The sequence below is a fragment of the Diabrotica undecimpunctata genome, chromosome 4 (genome assembly GCF_040954645.1).
Source record: "Diabrotica undecimpunctata isolate CICGRU chromosome 4, icDiaUnde3, whole genome shotgun sequence".
Taxonomy (NCBI): Eukaryota; Metazoa; Arthropoda; class Insecta; order Coleoptera; family Chrysomelidae; genus Diabrotica; species Diabrotica undecimpunctata.
The window spans coordinates 34,586,334-34,613,265 of NC_092806.1; the positions used below are offsets into that span (position 1 = coordinate 34,586,334).

A 26,932-nucleotide genomic window follows, 5' to 3' on the forward strand; every position below is an offset into this window, starting at 1 on the left:
TATATGAATTTATATTCACTATATTGGATTTTGACTTGTATATAATATCAGCGTTAATCATAATTAACTATAAACAATACCATACGGACTATAAACTACCATATATCCAACTACTCGTGGCTTCCCCAATGTCAATGTAAGTTTATCAACTTGCAGAGGTTCAAGTTCGACTCTATACAGTTCACGTCAGGTTATTATTTCTTTAATTATTAAACATTTATATTAAACGTTAAAACTTTAATTATTTATGTTATATTAAGCCTTTTTTCCATTTAATGCTTAAGAGGTTAAGTCTGTGAACTGTTCAATAATTGCGTTTTAATTTTTTGGCTCAATTTCATCATCAGGTATTATTCACGTGACTTTCCTATGACAATATAAAAAATTGTAAGTAAAATAATATTTTTTGTTCCTCTGTACATATTTTGGTAGCATTAAATGGAATTATTAACATCTAGGTTTAAATAACCTGATCCTAGTATATCCCGATAGTTATAACATCCTTTATAATTTTTTTGATGGCAACAGCAATTTTCTGCAGAATACTATCAATTAAAAATAATTAAATTTGAAGGAGAAACTGGTTGATTTTTTGCATGATATTTGTACGATTTATTCTTGACGTGATACAATTTATGATATGTTTTAAAGGAATCGTAGACGTAGATACATTTTAAACATTTTAATAACTTGTAAGCCACAAAAATCAAACAATTACAATGATCGATGACGCAACTTTTTCCGTGGAAACGATAAATTATTATATATTAGTATTCTACATGGCCGATGATGCAAACTTCTCGACCAATTTTTCCTTTCGATTCCGGAAAACATCAGTCACGTTATATATCGAACCATTACTATTACCCCGTTACTCATAAAATCTGGCTATTGGTTTCTTTATTTGCGTTATGTTCCTATCAAATAAAACTCATGATAAAATTATATTTTCTTCGGAAAATATAGCGTTATATTGGGTAAAAAGAGTTTATAGTCAGATTGGAATACTACAATGCTGTGTTGAAACTGTTTTCTTGTATTATCTTAATTGTTGTCAATTATATTTTTTGAAATAAATCACAATTTTAAACTCTTTATTAAATCCATATATATTTCTAAAAATTAAAAAACTATCATATTTTATTTTTTTAAAAACTTAATAATATAATTAGTTACTAAATAATAAATAAATAATTAATTTAATATTGTACCCCAGTAAAGGACCATTTTGGACTGTAATTTTCCTAGTCACGAAGGATTTGCTTGAAAATTTGGATTTAGGTTCCTCTTACCCTCTACTTCACTTTTGAACTTGAGCCCAGGATTGCTTTTAGTTGTGGCCACTTTTTCTCGGTTGTGAAAAAACAAACGTTCAAAATAAGTCTGAAAATGGATAAATTGACTAATTCTAAGCAACTTACACTGTAACAATTATAATTTGCTTGTTGGGACAGAAAAGGGGGGACTGAACAATCAATGTAGTGATGAGAAGGCCACGAACGATCCGTTCACAAAGATCTGATCTTTTCGAAGACCCGTGATTGATACAATCACATTCTGTGATCCTATCGTTCGAATGACCCTATGAATCATGCCTATGAATGACGCTGTCTAGTGTTAACGAAACGAACTTGTGATCGCGACACATTACTCGATCAAATTAAAATGAACCACGAACCACAAAGGATCGTTCAAGCGCTGATTTCAGTTTCCCAGAACGGCGAAACCCTTACGCTCCAAAACTGTAAAATTATATACATTCCAATAATTGTCGAGTCAATAGTCCCGTAGTCTGTTCTATTTCTAAATTTATAGGAAATAAAATCCATTTTAAATGTTGCATTATCATTCATTCATGAACATAACAATATGGAATTTGTAATTTTACTTAACTTTTTCAAGTATTTTTTTTTATATTCTAATGATTTCTGAAGTTGATTTGAGAAATACAAATCTTAATGTCAGCCTTAACCTTTATTTCATTCTTAAATTTATAGTAACAATATCGACACGTAAACAACAATATAATTCGTTCTAATAAAAGAATCTCTATGAACTGGTCCTGCATTATCATTAATTCATATACTCTCAGAACGATTCGTAAACATATCAATATTAAACTCTACACACTTGACCTTTACACCACAAATTAATTAGTCGTTCATATGAACGGATCTTTATGAACGGCTCATTTTAATGAATGACAAATGATGTATCAAATATTAGAACGATGTCATTGGCAAATCTTAGGTGATTCAGATTCTATTTGGAACTTTTTGGTATGTTCATGAAGTCGAACACAAACTGTACCAGTTTCGCAGACACTTTTAATCAAGGCAATACATCGGTAGTCAATGCGGAAGCCAGCGAATACTCGAAGCATTTTATAATGATTTATAGTATTAAACGCCTTTTCATAGTAACGAATATAAGAAAGATAGACTTAGAAAGATATATAAATCCCATTCAATGCTTATAAATAATTCAGGCTTCTGACGATTGCAGTCTGGGTCGTGGTTTTATGAGAGCCGCAATTGAATAATCAAGACCTAAACTTCATGATCGAATACTGAAAGAACAACACCCAACCAACTTTGAAAGATATTTTAGCTAAAAGTAAAAATTTTGAAATACTACTGGTAGCAATGAAATAGTCTTATGTTAAAAGAAGGAGTGATAAAAAGAATCGGGTAAGCGCAGATGAAAAGGTTACAAAACGTGTCAGTGGTTCATGGAGTCAGGAACATATGCCAATTTGATGAAAGAGAAGTCTCTTAAAAAATTAAAGCAACGCTTGTAGGGTTAGAGATAAAAATGGCATCAGGAAGTGATGTTGTAGATTCACTGAATGTGTTAAAAGCAAAGGAGCTTGAACATGAGCGCGTGGTCTGATTCAGCAATACAACGTCGGAGCTTTTTTTTTTCGAAAGAATCGCAGTTGATGTTGTTATAAAAAGACAATTAGACTAGTTTTGGAAGCGTAGAATGCAATCAAAAAATTAAAAAACGGAAAGGTGTCAAGAGAAGATCATGCCAAAAATGTTGAAATTAATGAAATGTGAATATGAACAAGCCTAATCAGTCATGCTTCAAAAATATTTATAAAAATTTTTTATTCAAGATCCAACTACAGCAGTAAAGAAGTCAACAGTAAAACCCAATCCGAAACACATAGACATAGACATACGATTATCATATTCTTGATATATAATTGGGTAAAGTTGGATTATATGATGTCTTCCAAATGAGTAAATATTAAAAAGCAATACCTTATCCTTCTACTATACAGTGTGTAAAAGCCAACTGGAATAAATTCATTATTTAGGTTACTGTACATATTTATAAAAAATCCCGAAACACGTCAAATTTAAATTATAACTTGACATTCTTTAACGTGAAAATGCAACCCCTACCTTCAACCCCCTTAGAATGACAGGTACAATCCCAAAATTTTAAAAATAGAAAGTATAGGCTTGTTATATATAGTTTGAAAGGTCTTTTCATTCTCCATTCAAAAATGTTGTCGCTTTCAAGTTTATTAAGATTAATTAAGATAAAATAAATTAAAATCATGTGGTTACCGAAATTCGCTAAAATATACTCAAAACTTATTTCCCGTTTAGGTCTTGATAATGAGAAAGTGAACAAAAACCATAGCAATGTGGTTTTTAGATGGTAACCATTAAAAAACTTTAAAGAATTTCCGTGCCAACGTTATTTTAACACGCATTAGTAAATTGTTTTATTTAAGTTGTCAGTATTTTAATTTAGGTAAGTAAAAAGTTCGTTCAATTCAATTCTGAACAATGGTTAGATTAACGGAAATGCATAAAATAGCAGTTTTACAAATGATTGGTTACGGAGATAACACCCGAACACAACAGGAAGTAACTCGCCTATTTCATGAGAAATTTCCTAATTTACCGCCTATATCCCAAGGAACAATAAGTAAAATAGAGATGCAGTTTCGCGAGTTTGGTCATGTAAGGCAGATAAAAAAAGCAGCTGCCAATGTACTGAGTGATGAACTTAAATTAGATGTGTTGCTTGAGTTTCAGGAAAATCCGCATACATCGAGTAGACAGGCATCCACTACATTCAATGCTAGCCATACATCGATAGTAAACATATTAAAAGAAAATAAATTGCATCCCTATAAGATGATACCTACACCTTGAATGGCAACAATTATTTGGCACTACTACAAAATGATGTCATTCCAACGTTGGCAAATTTATACCCTGATCCAGGAAACCCTCAAGTTCAGCGAATACGATATGGTTTCAGCATGATGGAGCACCACCACATTACCAACTTAATGTCCGGCAGTACCTCGATACAATATTTCCCAATCGGTGGATAGGGAGACGAGGATCGATTGAATGGCCAGCGCGATCACCTGATCTTACATTATTAGATTTCTTTTTATGGGGATATGTGAAGAGCCATGTGTACAAAACTAAACCTTCTGATTTAAATAACTTAAAAAAACGAATAACGCTTGCGATTAGGTCGATCACGCCTGTTATGTTAAATAATGTTAGAAGACAGTTTTATTTGAGATTATGATGTTGCCAAGACGTTCGCGGTGAACATTTTGAACATCTACTTCATTAACATTCATTTCTTTTTCTTGTTCTACATTTTATTACGTTTTGCATTACATTTTAGTTTTTGATTGTATTGTAGCGAATTTCGGTAACCACATGATTTTAATTTATTTTATCTTAATTAATCTTAATAAAATTGAAAGGACAACATTTTTGAATGGAGAATGAAAAGACCTTTCAAACGATATATCACAAGCCTATACTTCCTATTTTAAAAATTGGGGGTTGTACCTGTCATTCTACGGGGGTTGAAGGTAGGGGTTGCATTTTCACGTTAAAGAATGTCAAGTTATAATTTAAATTTGACGTGTTTCGGGATTTTTTATAAATATGTTGTAACGATAAGACTACCAAAGAGAATTGAAATACTATTGTAAAAATAATATCTCAATCAACCATGGGAGCTTATCGTCTATACCTTGCCTAGCTCAGTATCTCAAGGGTGAGTTCGTCTTGTCTTAATTAGGGATTGAACCTGAGTTCTCAGTTGATAGCAAATAAGACAAATTTTAACCAATCATATTTATTTAAATCAATAAAAAAAACAATAATTAACCCTGCCAAAGCTTAACAGTTATAAGTGTTACTTATTGCTTCGATGGGCGGCTTGTGTGCTCTAGCTGTTGGATCCTCCAATTAGAAGTTGTGGCTTCTGGAGAGCTGCAGTCACACGTGGCTGTATGTCCGGACCAATTATTGAACTCCAAATATGCCAATAAAACCAATAAACCAAATAAATTGTCCAGTAAACCAATAAGTTTTATATCTCCAATAAAGTTTTGATGTGTCCAACAAACCCAATAAAATATCCAGTAAACCAATAAAGTTTTGATATCTCCAATAAACTAAAAGGATAAGAAACAACATGCATTAGAAACACATCAAAAAGAAAGGTTTAACTTCCTTGCCATCTTACAAAATTACACTTAAACAAATAGCATATGGCAAGGATAAAATGAAATATGAATGTTACTACTTAGTTAAATTCTGTTAAAGAGTCCTAATGCATATATCAAAAGAAAATGTGCTTTCGAAAGAAAGTAAGGTTACAAATATTGGAAATGTGGTCAGGATTATAGAATAAATATCACAATGAAAGTACTTACCCCAAGAGAAGTTGTAGACCATAAAAATGAGTCTTATAACAATTTTTGCCTTCTTTTATAAATTTCAAAAAGAGGCAAAAAATAATCCCACTACAGAAAAGTTGTTTTGACAGAAAGTGGGAGACTGAATGAAGTTAGCACAGATGTCATAGAATGTTGGTATAGATATCATGAAACTAGCTTGTCAGTCAACACATAACAGAATAGTCTGCCGAACAAAAGTGAGAGGGCAAATATTTATTCTATGGGACAGAAAGAGAGAAAATAAAGACAGAGGAAGAAGAGAAAAACAGGGGCGCCAACTATTTTTATAAACAAAAAAAATAGTAAAAATTAAACTGAAGATAAAGAAATTAATAAATTAATAAAGAAATTAAAATGAAATAATTATTAAAATATAAATTAATAGAGATGTGACGTTTATAACGTTACACACTCCTACCACCCATCAGAAAAATTTCGAACACAACTGAGAAATTTTTCTCAAAGAAAACAAGAACATAATGTTCTACCTAGGAATAAATATATGCAGTAGTAATCTGTAGTAACAAATCAAAAATAAATACTTTATAACAAAGCAATCAAGTTAATGAATATAATAACAAAAGAATGATCATAAAAAAAAATTTAGAGTATTACTCAGGGAAATTGAATACTTCCCAACGAATTGTAGTATCCGTCAAACTAAAATTTGTTATATGTTATTTAAAAAATATATATAACAAAATAATTAAATTAATGAATATAAGTAATTAAGTATACATTACTATTCATAAAAAAATTTAAAGTATAACTCAAATTTGCTATATTTAAAAAAAAATAGCAAAATAATTTTCAGATGTTAATCTGGGGAAAATAAAAAAAATTACCCAATGAATTGTAGTATTCATCACACTAAAATTATTAATCTAATATTAATAAACTACTACAGAGAATATCTCTGGAAAAATAAAAAAAAATTACTCAATGAATTTCAGTATTCATTAAACTGAAATTAAATAGGTACTGTTATAAAGTAAGCAGTAAGATGGTGTAGCATAAAGTTTATAATAAAGATTTATTAATTATAATATACAGTTTTTGAGGGGAACGCTCAGGGGAATATAAATGCATATTACCCAATGAATTTTAGTATTCATCAGACTAAAAATGAAGGGAAAAAATTAATTTAAAGTAATCGGGTATCTGTAGACTTTGGTACTGTACATGGACCCTACCAAAGGATCAATTGAAACCATGTTGGTATGAACGCAGTAGCCCATAGCCCACGGTTAAACCACGACAGCGCTCCTCGGAGACGACAGCCCTATGTGCCATGAACCCCCCGACGCCATACCCTGGAGACAACCCACCATTTAAGGAAGATCCAGTGGTACGAATGTACATCTGCATCAAAGCTCAGGCCCACAATAACAAAAATAATAATAACAAAGGGGCAATGCATCTGATATATTCAGATATACATTGTTGAAGAATTCTGTCTTCAGAAATTCTTCTTCGGAAGTACAACAACTTCTTTTGCAAGATAGCATTCTATACACATAGTATGAAGTCTAGTTAATAATCAAAGTCAAAGGTAAGTATACAAAAATAAAGACAAATAAGCAAAGTCAGGTAAATACATAATATAGAGATCATATCTCACAAAAATGAATAGTTAATGGATACTGCTAATGAATGAATCTCAAAAAAAAATTAGTACTCAGGATAACTGAGTACCTAAAGTAAGGTAACAATAATATCAAAATTATAAAATGAGTAAAAGCATGTAGACATTGATATGCAAATGTAATTATTGATAAACAACTCAAAAATACATATAAACTTTACTTGATATGTCAAATAAGACAAAGTTCTACACAAAAGAGATATAGTAACTGCATAAAACAAGTCTTAGAAGACTAAGAGTAAGTTAATAATGAAAATAAGATAGTGATACATAAGAAATGTTATTCTCACTAAATATAAACCAGGGATCTACACAAAAGAATAAAGTACTGCATAAATATAGTTTACAAAAATATAAGAAAACAAGTGAAAGTAGGTATACTACAATCAAACTTCAAAGCGCCATAATTCTACACCAGATTTCTAAAAGTAGATGCATAGAATTATTTTAACTCCAAAAGAAATAAGAAAAAACACATCATCCAAAAAAAAAAAATATATACCTACTACGGTATATTAATTGTCTCTAAAAGACCAAAAAGGAACACAGATTCATATAATCTGGCCCAAAATCTCCTTAGGATATATGTATCCTAGGAAAACTAAAACACCATGTATGCAACTAACCATGTTGTCATACATAAAGTGCTGGATGAGGCTTTTAATTGTATCAAAATCAAAAACAATTACCCAAAGTAAAATAATAGAAATATATAAACAGTTAGGGTAATGTCAAATAAATAAGATTAATATGTTTATCATAACTACAGAAATATCAAAATATAAAGAGATAAAATAATAAAAGATACTGCTTTACCATATTATACAACATTATTGAGACTCATCATCACTAGAATCAGTAACATCTAACTTAATATCTTGCACATGAAAATTACCAAGGTCTTTACCATCTAGATCCTTAAGATTATATACTAAAGGAGATAAAACTTTATGTATAATACAGGGAATAAATTTGGGAGCTAATTTAGCAGAAAAATCATCCACAGCTTTTGAAAGGATATTATTTTTCTTCCGGACTTTAGCACCTACATGAAATTTTACATCATGTCTACCTAAATTGTAGCGTTTAGTGTTGGTATTGTAAGAGTGACCTATTCTCTTCTGAACTTCATTAAAGATAGGAGAAATATTCTCTAAAGGCTTGCAAGAAGCACAAACTTTACATTTATGAACATAGTTCGCAACAAAAGATCTCATTTTAGGCCAGTAATACAATTCTGAAATCCTAGAAAGGGTTTTAAAGACACCTAAATGAGCAGCTGTAGGATCATCATGATAAATTTGCAAAATTTCCTTCCTATGTGGAGAAGGAACAAAAATTTTCCATTCTCGAGAAGAATCAGAAAACTTTGAGCTAGAAAAAACATATTTATAAAGAACATCATCCTGAACCTTAAAAGCAGGATATAAGTTAGGGTTTACTGTAACTTTCCCTATCATATTCCTATACCAAGCATCTGTTTTTAAATTAGATAAATTCAAGAGAGAAACTTGGGATACTTCAGGAATTCTTGAAAGAGAGTCAGTTACTACATTTACAGAATCACTACGATGAACAGAGTTAAGTTGTGACTGCTGAATGTCAGAAAGATTTTCAGCACTGCTAACAGTATTTACTACACAAGTAGATAAATCTGTAGCCTTAAATGAAAAATTTGAGAAATCCAAACAAAGCTTAAACAAATGAATAAAATCCATACCTAATATCATCTTATGTGAAATAGAAGGAACTATTAACACTTTAAGCGATTGAGTTTTACTCAATAAAGTAACAGGTAACCAAACATATCCTAAAATACTCTGAATGTTTCCATCAGCAGTAGTGAGTTGACTTGAAACATCATAATTAAGTGCTAATTTGAGTTTTTTAAGTAAAAATAAAGAAGGAAAACCAATAATACTAACATTACTGCCAGTATCAAGAAGTGCAGAGATTGTTTCACTACCTACAGAAATAGAAATATATGGTCTATTATCATTAGTATGAACATCTAATAATGAAGTAGAATTTAAATGTACCTTAGAATTTAAAGGACCACTAGAAAGAACAGAAGTACTAGAAGAAGGTAAAGTTTCAGATTGTACTGAAGAAAAAGTGCTTAAATTATCATTAGATATAAAAGAAGTAGTTTTAGGTATAACTTTCTTAGACACATTCACTGACTTGGGTTGTTTGAATGTCTTCGAAAAGTTTTCCCTGGAATGTTCTTTCAAACCGTTTTTTGAACATCTGCTACATTCATTTGTGGTGATATTCTTAAACCCACAACCATGACAAAACTTTCTCTTGGGTTTATTACATACTTGAAAAGTATGGCCTGTCATGTTGCAGTTCCAACATGTAGCAGAAGAAGAAAGAGACTCAACAGAAAATTTACTGCGAGAAGAAATAGTAAGAGCGGCTTCAAATCTCTTACAATACTTTGTAAGGTCTGCAACTGATTCCACATCCTGGAAAGCAAGAGCCTTGACATAATCAGGAAGAAGACCATTAATGATTTCATCTACTTTTTCACACTCAGGAATAGATTTTGAAGACCGGAGCATCAAAGATTCCATATAAGAAATATATGCAGAGACAGGTTGTTTGAAAGACTGTTTTGTAGAACGTATTTGTTCCCACAAATTTCTTTCATAATTGTAAGGTAAATAAGTTTCCTTTAAGGAAGCAACTAATTCAGACCAAGAATTAAAAGATTTTTTTGTAAAGTGATTATGCCACCAAGTAAAAGCAGCACCTTCAAATAGGTCTCCTGCAGAGATGAATAAATCTTCATCAGTGCAGTTCCTAGAAAACTTTAAAGTTTCAATCTGTTCGAGAAATGGAATTAGAGGTTCTTTACCAGAAAATTTTTTAATACCCCATTTATAAACAGGAACAGACTTAACAGGTGAGGCTGAAGATTGAGAATAATTAAGGTTTACTCTATCAGGAGTAGAAGCAACAGGTTGGTCTACCATATCAGGTTGATCTACAATGTCAGACAAAGTACCTTCTAATTTCAACAAATCATAGCGGATAGCTTTTTTTAATTTTTCTTCGTCTACAGAAGTTGGCTGTAGACGGGAGATTCTACCAGACAAATGAGTTAAACGAGAACTGAAAGCTTTGAATCTACTATCAGATTTTGTACCTGAATAATCAGATATAAGACTTAATAGGTCAGAATAGGAAGCTAAAGCTTGTTGGTAATCAACATCAAAAGATAGATTAACAGAAACATCAGAAAAACTACGGTTACTGGCTTCCTGAGAAAGAAGTCCAGCAAGGATCTTTCGTTTTTCCTCAACTGTATTTGGGACAGAGACATTCCTAATAAGAATTTCATATGATAATTCATCTGTCTTTAAATGTTTAGGTAGCATCTTGAAGAAATAATTTAAAAAATTAAGAAAGTAATTAAAATACACTATCCACAAAAACTGGTTAAGTTAATAAAAAACAAACCACTTACAACAGTATAAAAGTACCTACCATCAAAAAAAACATATAAAAATATCTGAGTATAAAATATATATGCTGAAATATATAAAAATGGTAATACTTTTTAACCCAACATGTGAAAATATATAAAAACAGTCAAAAATATGGAAATATTAAAATTAACTGCAAATAATGATAATTGAACACACAAAAAATATAAATAAGAAAGTATTTATCAAAGTTTGTTATCTGCCACCAAACCAAAAACCCAGAGCACAATTCCCTGAATAAAACAAGTACGGTTGGGCGCCAATGTGTAACGATAAGACTACCAAAGAGAATTGAAATACTATTGTAAAAATAATATCTCAATCAACCATGGGAGCTTATCGTCTATACCTTGCCTAGCTCAGTATCTCAAGGGTGAGTTCGTCTTGTCTTAATTAGGGATTGAACCTGAGTTCTCAGTTGATAGCAAATAAGACAAATTTTAACCAATCATATTTATTTAAATCAATAAAAAAAACAATAATTAACCCTGCCAAAGCTTAACAGTTATAAGTGTTACTTATTGCTTCGATGGGCGGCTTGTGTGCTCTAGCTGTTGGATCCTCCAATTAGAAGTTGTGGCTTCTGGAGAGCTGCAGTCACACGTGGCTGTATGTCCGGACCAATTATTGAACTCCAAATATGCCAATAAAACCAATAAACCAAATAAATTGTCCAGTAAACCAATAAGTTTTATATCTCCAATAAAGTTTTGATGTGTCCAACAAACCCAATAAAATATCCAGTAAACCAATAAAGTTTTGATATCTCCAATAAACTAAAAGGATAAGAAACAACATGCATTAGAAACACATCAAAAAGAAAGGTTTAACTTCCTTGCCATCTTACAAAATTACACTTAAACAAATAGCATATGGCAAGGATAAAATGAAATATGAATGTTACTACTTAGTTAAATTCTGTTAAAGAGTCCTAATGCATATATCAAAAGAAAATGTGCTTTCGAAAGAAAGTAAGGTTACAAATATTGGAAATGTGGTCAGGATTATAGAATAAATATCACAATGAAAGTACTTACCCCAAGAGAAGTTGTAGACCATAAAAATGAGTCTTATAACAATTTTTGCCTTCTTTTATAAATTTCAAAAAGAGGCAAAAAATAATCCCACTACAGAAAAGTTGTTTTGACAGAAAGTGGGAGACTGAATGAAGTTAGCACAGATGTCATAGAATGTTGGTATAGATATCATGAAACTAGCTTGTCAGTCAACACATAACAGAATAGTCTGCCGAACAAAAGTGAGAGGGCAAATATTTATTCTATGGGACAGAAAGAGAGAAAATAAAGACAGAGGAAGAAGAGAAAAACAGGGGCGCCAACTATTTTTATAAACAAAAAAAATAGTAAAAATTAAACTGAAGATAAAGAAATTAATAAATTAATAAAGAAATTAAAATGAAATAATTATTAAAATATAAATTAATAGAGATGTGACGTTTATAACGTTACAATGTACAGTAACCTAAATAATGAATTTATTCCATTTGGCTTTTACACACTGTATACTGTAATATAGCACCAACTAATAACAACGTAAGTTGAAAGATTGTTAAATAATTAAACTAAAATTTAAAAAGGATTAAAACAGAGAAGCGCTGATCCAGTGGGTCAATATGTTTGCTTACTTCATTTCTGCATAGCTTACATACTACCAACTTAATGTAATTCAGAAATCGTCTGCTTTTATATCCAACAAAGGTTATTATAAAAAATATTATATTCAAACTACTAAATATGTACTATATACACAAATTATCTTGAATTCCCATAACAATAAATTTTTTATATAGGTATATTTAAACTTGGGGAAAACTTGGCTTTCTCTTGAATCAAATTTATGTTCTTTCGGTCTAGCTAAGATTGATAACTCCATCTACTCCTCCTAATTGTATACGCTGTTTACTCATCCCTCGCTCAAATAGGGTGATCCATAAAAATGCCGACGAAACAAATTTTTCGCTTTGATGAACATTTTTTGTATATCTTTTATGATTGTTTTGTTTCAGTAATGATTTGAAACAGATGTAACTGTTTGTTATATTATATGACGAATTCCACTGAAAATATCCACTTTTTTAATGCCAAAAACATTTATTTTAAAATTTGAAAGCACACTCTTGGAACCAATTTTTTTTTATTCTTTAATACTTAAAACTGAAGAAAAAATAATGCTGCCACCCGAAACGAGGAAAATCGTGGCTTTTTTGTGAGATCTCAAAGATTGAATGAGCGAAATAATAGTGATTTTGTAGTGTAAAAATGTCGTGACTTAAAATCGGTGTAGAATCTGTTCAACAGCACCTATAAACCTTTAAATAAACATGAAGACCTTTTTTATACTATTAAAATAATGCTTCTGTTATTTTGTTCGTTCCTAATTTACAGAGTGAGTTTTAAGTATCTTCTTCTTTATGCAATCATCACTGCTATTCTAACTTTTGACACTACAGCCCGAAAGCGTTCAGTTGAGCTGCATCCAAATCATTCTCTGAAGTTTCTCAGCCAGGACATTCTTCTTCTACCTATGCTGCGCTTCCCTTTAATCTTTTCCTGCATTATTAGTTTTAGGAATTCATATCTGTCACCACGTGTTATATGATCCAGATATTGTAGTTTTCTTATTTTGATGAAATCTAGTATCTCCCTGCTGTTCTCTGTTCTTCTTACTACTTGTTCATTGGTTATTCTGTATGTCCAGGAGATTCTCAGCATTCTTAGATATGTCCACATTTTAAATGCTTCCAATTTATTGAGACATTATTTATTTAAAGTCCATGTCTCCACACCATACAAAATAACAGAAAATACATAACACTTTAGTAATCGTTTTCTAAGATTTAGGCTGAGGTCTCTACAACATAATATTTGTTTCATATTATTGAATGCACTTCTAGCCTTTTCTATTCTAACTCTAATTTCTTTGGTGTAATCGCTAAATAGTTATAATTCTGAACTCGTTCTATCGTCTTATTATTTACGTGTAGATTGATGTATGTAATATTTTTCTTTGATATAAGCATGAATTTTGTTTTCTTTATGTTTAGTGACAGACCAAATTCTGTACTAGCTACAATAACCTTATTTAAAATTCTTTGTAGATCTGTAATAGTTTCTGCTGTTAGTATTGTATCATCAGCATATCTAATTTCACGTATGGGTAGGCCATTTATTTTTTTGCCTGCTACTTCATCTTCTAATGTTTTTATGAATATTTCCTCCCAGTATGCATTGAACAATGATGGCGACAAGACACAGCCCTGTCTAACACCTCTTTTGATTTTTATTTTATTAATTTTTAAATTATTTGTTCTTATGATAGCTTCTTGTTCATAATATAGATTATTTATTATTCTTATATCCCGTGTGTCGATGTTCTTTGTTCTCAGTATTTTTATTAACGGATTATGTTTCACTGTATCGAATGCCTTGTTATAATCTAGGAAGCAGACATAGATGTCCTGGTTTACATCTAAACATCTCTGTATTAGCACATTTTCTGCTTATAATGAGTTTTTCTGAATGAGAATACTCATTACTGATCATGCACTTCTTTTAGTTAAAAAGACTTGTTTAAGCAATTTGAATTAGCATTTAAGTTTAAAGTAAAATAACTTTATTTGCCTAATATTAAGCATTTATTTTTTCCGCAATTTTCTCCGCATAAAAACTTAAAATTGTTCATTATACATTATTAAAATAAACTTTATTTCACAATAAACGACTTGATTGGCCAGAATTTATTTTGAAAAAATAAAAATTAAAGGAATAAACTCGTTTAATTTGAATACTTTTTAATAATTGTTTTCTAATAATATCATAACAAGGTCTACTGACAATAAATTATTAAAAAATTTAGCGAAACTACAGCAGCTGAAAACAAATTCATGTTAGAGGTAGGTCAATATTTGAGTAGTAGAAAAATGAAGAATTTTAGAAAAACAGTAAAACGATTACAGCAGTTTCTCAAAATATTGCCCGTTTACTTTAATACAAGAAGCCATGCGATTTTTAAAACTTTACAATACATTTTACATTATCGCTGACTGCTCAATTTTTCTTTTCTGTGTGGTAATACTACCTTTTATTTTCTGAATATTGGCTTTTTTTATAAACGATGTTTCTTAAGCAACTTCACAGGAATTAGTCTCAAGAATTTATGTCAGGTGATCTTGAGGGCCACGAAGGCCACTGAACCTCTAAAAATCATACGAACAAGCTGAACGTTACTGAGAATATCAATTTTGAGACCTTAAAAAAGATGCAAAAAAGTTTACCACTTCTACCCGCGGTACCTAACCTAACCTAAAACCGCCCTCGGACGGGGGGAAAATGGAAAACATCGATTTATCAAGAATCTGTAGAATGCGAGTGCTAATGAAGTGCAAAATAAAAATTTTTGTTTAAAATGATCTCAGCTACATTTCTCGTTTACAACATTTTGTACGTTGTTATAGGAATCTTGAGGGTAGAATGGCCAAACTCTTTTGCATCTTTTTAGGACGCCAAAATTGACATTCTCAGCAAAATTTGGCTTGTATGATTTACTGAGGTCAAATCTCTGACGACTGGACTGTATTTAACGTAGCTCTTTGTGATCAGATTTTTGAGGTAATTCACTAAATATTAATGTTTATTTAAAAACTAATAATTGCAATTAATAAAATAGAATTAGCCGTTTCACCTCGTATATTCTCCACGTGTCCTCTTTGTTCCAGGAAATCGCCTTTACAGGAGACGCTCTCTTAATCAGAGGATGTGGCAGGACCGACTTCCAAGAGGGCGACCCTTCCACTCTATACCACAGCGTGCATAATAAGATATTCTCTCTGCCACCAACCACGCTACTTTATCCGGCGCACGATTATAAAGGCATGACAGTAACTTCTGTGGCCGAGGAGAAACAGTTCAACCCCCGTTTAACGAAAAGCTTGGAGGAATTCGTCCGCATTATGAACAACCTTAATTTAAGCTATCCTAAACAAATCGGTGAGTATATTTATAACCATACTACTTATTTTATAATATAATTTGGTAGATGAAGGTACAAAATTTAAACTTTGAACACTAATACATATCTACTCCAATCGTCAGAGACGAAAATGCCACTGAATCTTTAAAAAGCATACGAACAGTCCTAACTTGTTGAAGGATGCTCAGAATGTCAATGTTGGGACCCCAAAAAAGATGCAAAAAATTTACTACCCTCCTTGTACGCGGGAAAACGAAAAAAAAAATGTTTGAAATAAAAAATATAGCTTAGATAATTAAGAACACAAATGTTTATTAACACTTTTTGTAGAAAGAACCAACCGCAACCGGCGATTTTGAATGGCAGTTACGCCAAATATGTATCAACTCGACGGTAAAAATTCAATACTTTTTGATTAGAGTATTGTATCGACAAATAAAGTCAGTTTGTAGGGTATTAAGTAAATAAATGTTCCGTGATTTTTGCCATTTTTTACGATTCCCATAAGATCAATAAAATTTACTACTTCCATTGACCTGTCACTATGTAATTTATATTATTACAGCCTAATCTTTAAAATCTATAGCCTGAAATTTCGGTTTTCAGTTTTGGTAACAAATGTGAGGCATTTTAAATATACCTAAAACACTCTGAATTTAAACTTTTACTTCATTCAAGTAGAAACATTTAAATACCTTGGGATTTTACTACATATTACTAAAGGGTGATTTAGAGGTACTTTTTTCAACAAGAAAAAACAACGAAAAAAATAAATTTTATTTGAAAATATTTATTATCATACAAAAGAACCATTCTTTACAATTACTTCTTAAAAATAATTTCTTTTAAATGATGGCCATGACTACGATTAAGTTGGTTCATTCTGAAGTTCCAATTCTCGATGACTTGTTCCAGCGTTTCGATTGGTATTTCACCAATGACTGGTGAAGTAATGTGGTTATGAAGTGGGTATGAAGTAATTTTGGCCTCCAATACCTCAATCGTATCTGGTTCATTTATGAAGACTTTGGACTTTGGGTAGCCCCAAAAGAAAAAGTCTAGAGGTGAGATATCACAGGATCTAGGCGGCCAATTCACTGGTCCAAAGCGTGAAATAATTTGTTCACCGAATCGTTCTCGCAGTAAAGCCATGCTTTCACAGGCTGTATGGCAAGTGGCGCTATTTTGTTGGAACCAAATGTCGCCTAAATCACGAGCTTCAATTTCAGGTACCAAATAGTTCGTTATCATGGCACGATAACGGTCTCCATTCACATAGCATTCTGGCCGGCCTCTGTTTTAAAGAAATATGGACCAACAATTCTACCAGCTCATAAACCACACCAAACAGTTGTTTTATAAGGGTATAATACCACCTCTTGAACCACTTTGGGTGGTTTATCACCCCAAATATGGGCATTTTGTTTATTAACGTACCCATTAGGCCAAAAATGGGCCTCATCTGAAAACAAAATTTTTCTCGAAAACAGTGGATCTTCTGAAAGCTTATCATCGACTGGAGTCCATCGACTGAAATGGTCATAACTCGGAAGGTCGGTCGGCTTCAGCTCTTGCACTAATTGAATTTTGTATACTTTTAAAAAAAGATCGTTACGTAAAATACGCCAAGTTATTGCATATGACAAGCCAAGCTCTTGAGAACGGCGAAGAATCGATTCTTCATTATTTTCGAGTACACTATCTGTTACTGCCGCTATATTTTCCTCAGTGCGTGCTGAATGTGGTCTATTTAGTCTCGTGTTATCCAATAATGAAAACTGGGTTTTAAACTTACTAATCGTAAAGTGAATTGTACGTTCGGTAGGCCGATTATGTGGACCATAAATTGCTCCAAGCACATGAAACACATTCCTCACAGAACTCCCATTTTCAAAATACTTTTTCATAAGTCTTTCCATCATAAAAAGTCAAACAATACTGAACAAAAGCGAAATGTCAGTTTGACAGTATTCATGCACAATCTCCAATCAAATCTCCAAAAAAAAAGTACCTCTAAATGAATCACCCTTTACATAGAACTAATAAAAGAACACGTATATACAACAAAGAATACTACAAGCTTTTAAAGCACTGTATGCAAGTAAAAAGTTATACAATATACATAACCATCGGAAACTACAAGTCTGATTTATAAAGAAGAAGAAATCTTAAAGATCTTGGAAAGACAAATTATTAGAATGATTACGGGATCCGAGAGAATTAACCAAAACGAAATATTATGAATGAATTTTGAAATGAATTATATACTCTAGGGAGAAAACATTGTAAGAATAATAAAAGCATATGATTAGGTGGTAAGGACATATATACAGAAAAGTAAAAAACGTAGCTCAAAGAAGATTAACGGAGTGGACAACAAAAGTAGAAACACCAAAAGAAAGACCCAAGATACAGTGGCTGGACCAAATTGGACGAGGCTTAAGAACACTGAAAATAAAGCACAGACACTACTGGATAGAGCAGCTTGGAGGCAAGTGATTAACGTCCGGTCCAAGGCATGTTTCTCGTCCAAACCTCTCGATTTCATCGCTCTTCTAATTCCTTCATTCCTTCTTCCAGGGAGCTTCCATTTTTGAAGTTTTTGGTGCTAACGTTCGTCAGGCATTCTCGATAGGTGTCCAAACCATTTTAAACCTTTTCTTTCTATTCTGTTAATGACCATTTTTGTAGCATTCATGTTATTTCTTATTAACACGCAAATTTTCCGAATAGAAAAACCAGTGGACTGATCCACCACGGCAAACGGATCTGAAAAGTTCGTCAGAACAGATGCAATTTCTTTAGAAATGTATAACATAAATAAAATAAAAATATATTTATCAGTCTCTTTAATGCTGTCTCTAAAATACACTCCAAAATATGAACAATCGATTAAAAAATATTACGAAAGCCATTATAAAAAAGAACACTGCAATTTACCTGTATCTTTTTTTCTTGTCACAAAATTATCTAAATTTTTAAACTGATTTTGTTGATTTTATAGGTTTGTCTTTCATTGTTGGATTATATATTAGTTTGGCTAATATATAAAAATGTTTGGTATATATACTCCAAGGCAATTAAAAATACGAGAAAAATGTAAAGATAGTTTATTTTTATTCTAGAATATTAATATTTTTAATTAGGTATATTCTTTAAAATTGGAAATAAATACTGGCCTAAATAATGTACTAGATACATAAAAACTAGTAAATACTACAAGGTTTCAAAAAAGCATGTTTACTACTTTTGCTTTGACTATAAAAATCACAGGCCATTACTACTAGCTGAAACTGGTTGTTTTTTGTCAGTCCTATGTGTTAATATCTGTTTACGATTCTGTAGGTATGTAATTAGATTTTTAGGCCACTTAATTAGAAGTTTACCTTAAATTTTTGAGAAGAAGTTGCCACTTCAGAATAAGAATGGGTATTAAGAAATTTTTTTTTGCAAACTCTGTTTCTTTCTTGAGTGCGTTTCAATTGATAAATCAAAGATTCAAGAAACATCTTCGTTGACGCTGAGTTGGATTAGACCAACCAGCTCCTTTGAGTTGGATTAGACCAACCGGCTCCCCGTTTTAGACCAAAAGTTTGTAAATATAATATTTCGAGAAATTAATTTTAAGGATTCTCCTGAACATATACATTTTAAAGGACTCAAAGCGATGTATGACGTTAGCTTTTTTTGTCTCCACCCCATACAGCATGAGGAAATGTAGCATTTTACAAAAGGAACCCTTAAATTAAAGCCGTTTTTACCAGGCGGAGTTATCATATTCGTAAATGTTGTTTTACCCTGTTCAAATCTGCTATCTCTCTATCTGGGCCAAGGTCCTCATTTATACAGCTTCCAAGATATTTGAACTTGAACGAATATTGTTATCGCTCGTATTTTTACTCAGATGTTCTTATATTCGGTGTTCAGCTAACCACCATTACCTTCGTTTTATCTGTGTTCATTTTTAAACAAAATTGTTCTCCTGAAACACTACCACTAATCTTTTAAGGACGCGAAAGCCAAGATGATATATTTTGAGATAAGCTATACATACGTTATGATTATTTTTATATTCTTGACAATATAAAAACTTATTTTTGGGCTGAAAATAATAATAATAATAAGATAATAACTGAATTTTATATATCTATCTAAAGAATCTTCGCTCATCACAGAAATCGACAACTTCAAATAAATACCTTCGTATTTTTATTTGTGGCTCATTCTTAAGCGTGTATAAAATATCACATTTGGACGCATTAATTTCTGATAAATAATTAGAATTTCTCCACTAAGCTACTGAGTATATTAAATTTAAGGTATACCAGAAATAAATCTCTCAGAATTTACAACCAGTGGTGGACCCCATTTTATGATAGACGTTTAGTGGTCGTGTGAAGTAATTGACGACGGCAACTGGCTAGTAGCCTACTAGTCAGAGCTTTTAATATTATTTCAAATTCTGGAGCAATCATCAGCCGCTTAGCCGTCAAGCTGGATAAAACTTCCGTTCGGATATTACAGGACGAGAGCGGGCGTTTAATAACTATGGTTGATTTAAGTTACGAGGGTCGATGCTGGATTTTTGGAAAACAAATTATTAATCTGTTTTAATTTTCGTATTTTTAATCTGCCATTCCAATTGGACATTAATATCGTTATGACTGTTCCGTTGGTATTTAGAACTGCTAAGCACTGAGTTCTTTTGCGACATTATTTTCATCCTAAAATTTTTGTCTTAGTATTATATAATTTTATTATTATTTGTTGTAATTTCGATTAATTCATTCGTGTCATCTTATTAATAGATTAATATTATGTTAAGTATACTTAATATGATATTAAAATAATAAAGGTAGACATTATATAGAGACTATAGATTACAATCCATTAAAATCCCCAAAAACAGTTGAAAATCAAGAAATTTCTACCTTCTTTGAATATGGTAAATTACATACATACATACTTAATAATGTAGAAAGGTAAAAAAGTTGGGTAAATTCAGTAAAACTCACGAGTAACGCTTGAAAACCTAGTTTTTCGCATACACGATGGTTGTATTGACTTCTGTAAGGCCTGAAACTATTTTTTTTATATATTTTTTAAATATGAATTGAAGATTTATTGAATCAGGTTGTATTGATCTCAAAAGATATGGTTGTCCCCACAAAAACTCGCTAAAACCCAAAAAAATTTTGAAAACAATAGTTTTTTGGAGGTTTAAAGGTGTTTCGACCAATGTTTCCCAAATTATATATATATATATATATATATATATATATATATATATATATATATATATATATATATATATATATACATATACTACCTATTAAAATCTTGATTTGATCTTTTTTGAAGTCTATAAAATTTGGAAACACTACAAGAAACCCTAAAAACCACGATTTCTGGTTTTTGAAGGTGGCACACCGGCCAGAACAATCTGGAAAAAAATGAGAAATAGAAATTTGGATTAAATACACAAAAGAGAAAAAAAAACTAAATCTGCAGCCATCTCCAAAAAAATTTATATTTATGTTTTTTACGAAAAAAATTAAAGGTGGCACACCTGACAGAAAAATCTGAAAAAAAAAATAGAAATATAGTTTTTGATTAAATACACAAAATAAAGAAACTAGACTTGTAGCCATTTCCAAAAAAAGTTATACAGTTTTTTCGAGAAAAAAAAATGCATTTTTTGGTTATGAACACTCAACATATGGATCTGCAAGAAATACAAAAGTTTTATAAAAGCCTTAACTATGCGTGTTAATTTTTTGAAATTTTCTAGTTTATTGCAACCCACCTAATAAAAAATAAAAACGAAAAAATTACGTTTTTTTTATGCATGAATGAAGGTTAGGGGGTAGATCGTGTAAGTTGTAAGTCTTATTTTTTAATCACGCAGAACGTAAAAAAAAGGGTTCAGTAGTAGGTACTAAAGGCGGTACTGTAGACTATCGCGAAACTTTATATTAATCTCTAGTTCGTTTATTGTCAAAACGTAAAACTTTTGAAGGAACCTGAATCGTCGTTGTGACATAGTTGCTACAAATAATTCACATCCCATGCCATCTTGTTACCAAAAGTTTTTCAAATTTTTTCTTGCGCCATGATCTAAGCCAGCTAAATACAATAAACCTAAGAACGCTTTTATTTCCGTAATTGTTGTTAGCTGGGTATCGTTTTTATTTTTATATTTGACAGACACTTCTCTAATGTAGATATTTGTAAAACTCACAATTTGTTCAATAATTCCACTTAGCAATAAGCTCCAAGATTCAATTGGATTCATTGAATTTCTAGCTTCTCTAATTGTGTCTGGTACGTGGGAGACAATATTTACACTACGAGTACGAACATTTTTAGGATCTGCCAGTTTTTTTCATTTTGTTCCATCTTTCCCAAAATAGTATAAACGCCTATCAATATTATTGATTTCGCAATAATCGTCGACACCATCTTCATTTTCTTCTTCCATCTCTTGCTCGGTATCAGTATCGTGATGACTAATTTCTTTATCGCCAATATCACTAATCGAACTGCCGGAATCATGTATTTGGTCATCACTTGATAATAATTCTTCATATATCTGCATAAGACGCTGCTGCTCTCTTTCATATGGATCCATGATAAATTATAAAACTAGACACAACTTTCTAATACACATCTGTTACAAAACTAACAAATTATGATCACATCTGCGTTTCTCACAATTCTGGGATTCCCCGAAATGCTTAGTTTCGCCGCTTTATACAAGATGGCATCCAAATGTTATTATAATTTTAATAACCACATCAATGCTCGAGGGTGGTCTATTAGGACATTGTTAAATATATTTCGAAAAATAAAAAAATTCACGTTTTATCTACATTATTGTTTTTAAAATCCGGAAAGGTTCACAAAAGGTTAAAATAATATAAAATGTTTATTTAGAGTTATGTCAATTTTTGAGAATGGTATGTCCTAATAGACCACCGTCGTGCATCGGAGTGTTAAAATCAAATAAAGTAAAATTTTATTTTTTTTATATTTTAAACAAATTCAATAAATTAATCATTGTTCTTAACGACACTTGTTAACGTATTAACAAAGCTTATATGTTATTTACTTATAACAAACCCATCAAATTCAGACCAACTATTAATAATAAAATATAAATAAGTATCATTTGAGAGTAATTTTAAATATTATAAGTATAAACTAAATGATATGTTTAAAAATAATAATAATTGTATTTATATGAAATTATTTTGAAACTAGAATTATTATAAAAATTTAAACTGAAGATCCAATGTTATTATTAGTCTGATGACATTTAGGACTTGTATTAAATTTTGCCAATCGTTACGAATCGAATTTTTTAGTGACAGATATTCTTTTAATTTTTGACTTCTTATTTAATGTCTGTATTTTGTTAGTTTATTTTTTATACAGTTTTTAATTTAAACCTGCTTAGAGTAAATATATGATGACTAGAAACGAATTGATCGAGAGTAGTGAATCGATATCAAGAACCGCTATTCTGTGACGCTACCCTTGACGACGCCGTCTTGTGGCGCTAGTTCCGTGGCGTTCGCCTCAGCATTTTACTGTAGAGAGAAAAAAAAAAGAATACAACGCCAGTATAAAACCTTCGTTTCAAAAAAGTGAATTCCAGGAGTGAGGAAATTTTGCTTATCGTAAAGTAGAAACTCTTTAAAACATGGTTTTTAATACAAAATTGAATGGTATATTAGTAAATGGTAAATGCCAATGTTGAATTTCACGGTGTGTGGATGATTTTCTGAAGAACATTCCAAATTAGTGTGTATGGTTTTTACAGTATTTTAAGTAAATGTATTTAAAAGGTAAAAGAAATAATAAATTAGACTTACTCACAATCAATTTAATTTAACTATCCAGACGACCGGTTTCGCTTTCTACAATATGCAAAGCATCTTCAGGTCTCGATACAAAGTTAAATAAATGCTGAAATAATAAACCCATATTAGGGTGTTGTCTAAATGTCACACTTTAACCTACATTTGTCAAATTTACCTCTAAAATCTAATAGATAACATAAAAACTCATTGTCTCCAAGTAAGAGATGTAGTGCATTCAAGTCCTCCCTATTTTAAATTTAATGTCTGTTTCGTCCCCCTTTTAAGTGTTTTCTGTGTGTTTTCTGTGTGTCTTAAATTGTCCTTAATTTTTAATTTTTTAACTTTAAATACTTGACTTTACAATCATTTGCCATATATTGCAATAGAACTTTATCAAAGAAATTTGATAATTACAAGTTGAAAGAATTGCACACCCACACAATTTGTACATCTAATCTCATTCATTGTCTTACAACTGTCACCTTCATAAAATAAAATCTCAATAAATAACACACATTTCATAAATATATCTCTAGAATAAATATAAATAACTTTTAAATAACTCAATGGTATAGAACATTACTTTCATCAAACAAACAATCACATTACACCTATCTCTACTTCATTGGATAAAATCTGTCCCCTCAAGAACTTCCCCGTTTACTGTCAAACAATTACAATAGCAGACTTAAGTTCTCCAATCAACAATACAGGATAGTTTGAACCATGTTTTTTCAACCATCAATTAATAGAGTACCGGCATGTAAGTAATGTTTTATTTATTTGTTCATTTATTAATTTATTACAGTTTAATAGACTATTTTACCAATTTGTGGGTCTTACCTTGTCTGCTTAAACATTTTATTCATTTTGAAAAACCACAGACATGTAATATTGGCATAATTACTGTAATTTATATCATCCATCTTTGTTTATCTTTATTAGACAACACCCTAATATGGGTTTATTATTTCAGCATTTATTTAACTTTGTATCGAGACCTGAAGATGCTTTGCATATTGTAGAAAGAGAAACCCGTCGTCTGGATAGTTAAATTAAATTGATTGTGAGTAAGTCTAATTTATTATTTCTTTTACCTTTTGAAATGGACTCACACAAGCAACTAAAATGTATTTATTTAGAGATATTGACAGCAATGACATTGTCTGAGATACCCTGATATGTCATATTAGTCAAAGAGGGCGATCCTTGCTTTAGGTTTTTTAAAGCCTTTTCAAGGAGTAGAATCCAAGATTGGATTTAGTTAAGTGAACCAATTTTTGTAAACACTAGATGGCAAGGCGGTAGAGGCCTTTTTTGGGCTTGCTTCGGAAAGCTGTAGTTTCTTAACTAGAATGGTCTTCTGCTTCTTCTTCTTTTTTTATGTTCGCATGATTCTATCTGTTTTTCAATGTGCCTCCAGTAAGTTGTCGTTCCATCGTCTACGTGGTCTCTAAATAATGTAGAGCCACGGAACCGGATTGACTGGAACGGTAGGAGTGATAATGATAAATGGATAAGTCGTGGACTTTCTTGGAATTTTTGGTCTTCTTAGCAACGCGTGGATGGTAGTAATGAAATTGGAAACCACAGAAAATTAAACTCTCCCTGTCGTTTTTTGACATTTTCGTTACTCATGAGTGTTTTACAGGTGACATATAAGTCAGCAGTAGTGAAGGAAAGGTTAAAAGAAAGGGAAAAGCTTGAAAAATATCCTCTGGAATGGCAAATCGTTTTGAGGATGTTGTAAGTTCTTGGATTAGACCCTAAAATCGTCCTCAGAAGGTATTTCTTGCTGAGTAATTGTATACGGGAAGTGATAAGCTGGATGCCAGCAAGTTTATAAATGAGTGTTGACAGATTGAAATGTACTTTTCTGCAGTTTATGGAGAATTTTTGTCCTCGCGGCCAGAATTCTGTTCCTGTCGGCGCTTAATAGTGGATATGGACAAGCACGGTTTTTAATTATGGATCTTATGAACGTTTTGTAGGTATATAGGCTTTTTTATCGCTTAAAGCTTCCAGGCATCTGACTAGTTTTTTTCCTCGTATGGTGTGTTTGTCACCTCAGTATCCCAGTTGAGAGTCCTTATGAAATATATTCCCAATATAGGAACTTATGATTGAAAATCGAGCATTTGACACGAGAGTATCAAACGGGAATCGTTTGAGATAATTTGAAGCGGAACTGTGAATATTATGGCCTGTGTTTTATTGGGGATAAATGAAACTCTTCAGTTTGCACATCATATGTCGACTAAATTAATTTTTAGTTAAGTGTTATAGAATACAGCAGGATCTCTTGTGTATACTGTGTATATAATTGAACCGCCAGGATGGAACTTTGAGGGAGCCCGGCTTCCTGACTGAAAGGGATGCTTAGGGATTCTGCAATTTTCATTCGAACCATTCTACCGGTGGGATAGGATTGTATCATTCGAACCATTCTACCGGTAGGATAGGACTGTAATCAGGTCTGTATGCCTGACGTGGTCAAATGCCTTTCGACGCCAAGAAATGTGCCTATTACAAAATTTTCCTGATCTTAATGGCTTATGTGACGGCTTCCATCAATTTATTTTGCGATCTGGTCAGAATTCAAAATAAAATTCATGTATGATATTGTGAGTGTCCAGGAACTCTACAAGTCTCTCCTGCTGTTGTTCCTCTACGATCTACGATGCTGGTGTGTAGCATTCAGAGTCAATCCGGGTGTTTAAACTGTTAACTAAAAATTTTTTAATAAAATCGTTTATAAAAAGGTATATAAAAACCCAGTCGGGCTATGTTAAATAGACAAAACGTTTTCGGAATAAATATTCCATCATCAGTGTCAGGTTAATACATGAATGTAGCCACTAAATATGGGGGTAAAAACCCTTTAAAAATTACTAATTGAAATTTAGTTTACATTATTTCTTGTATAAAATTAAGATGGTAGAGTTACCGTTGGATTGGTAACATGGCTACATTAAGTTGCAAGTCCTGAGACGGTATGTCTACGAGGACTTTATGAAAGTTGCTTTTAGATAGCAAGATAGATACCAAGTAGTTTTTTATTTATAATGCACACTTAGTGGTCTCTAAAATCAGAACGAGATATTGGAACCATTTATAAATCAACTGAATGATGATGGATTGTAAAATAATTATCTTAAACAATCTGGTTCAACCGGACGTAGAACCTGAAATACATTTA

At 31.5% G+C, this 26,932-nt stretch overlaps 2 protein-coding genes across 2 annotated transcripts in view; one reads left to right on the plus strand and one right to left on the minus strand.

Moving 5' to 3' along the window:
- Nucleotides 1-26,932, plus strand: part of LOC140438210 (persulfide dioxygenase ETHE1, mitochondrial) — a 97,921-nt gene that overhangs the window by 39,201 nt on the left and 31,788 nt on the right. Inside the window, exon 4 of the mRNA XM_072527921.1 lies at nucleotides 15,615-15,885. Within this exon, the coding sequence (XP_072384022.1) occupies nucleotides 15,615-15,885 (271 nt within the window). The remainder of the gene's footprint in view (nucleotides 1-15,614; nucleotides 15,886-26,932) is intronic.
- Nucleotides 8,042-12,342, minus strand: LOC140439436 (uncharacterized). Its single transcript, XM_072529338.1, has 2 exons — nucleotides 11,917-12,342; nucleotides 8,042-11,655 (listed from the first exon to the last, which is right to left on the minus strand). The coding sequence occupies exon 2, from the start codon at nucleotides 10,769-10,771 to the stop codon at nucleotides 8,216-8,218; it is 2,556 nt and encodes an 851-aa protein (XP_072385439.1). The 5' UTR covers nucleotides 10,772-11,655; nucleotides 11,917-12,342; the 3' UTR covers nucleotides 8,042-8,215.

Bases quoted from the DNA above. Each gene is read 5' to 3' on its own strand.
- LOC140439436 (XM_072529338.1), bottom strand. From the start codon at position 10,771: ATGCTACCTAAACATTTAAAGACAGATGAATTATCATATGAAATTCTT.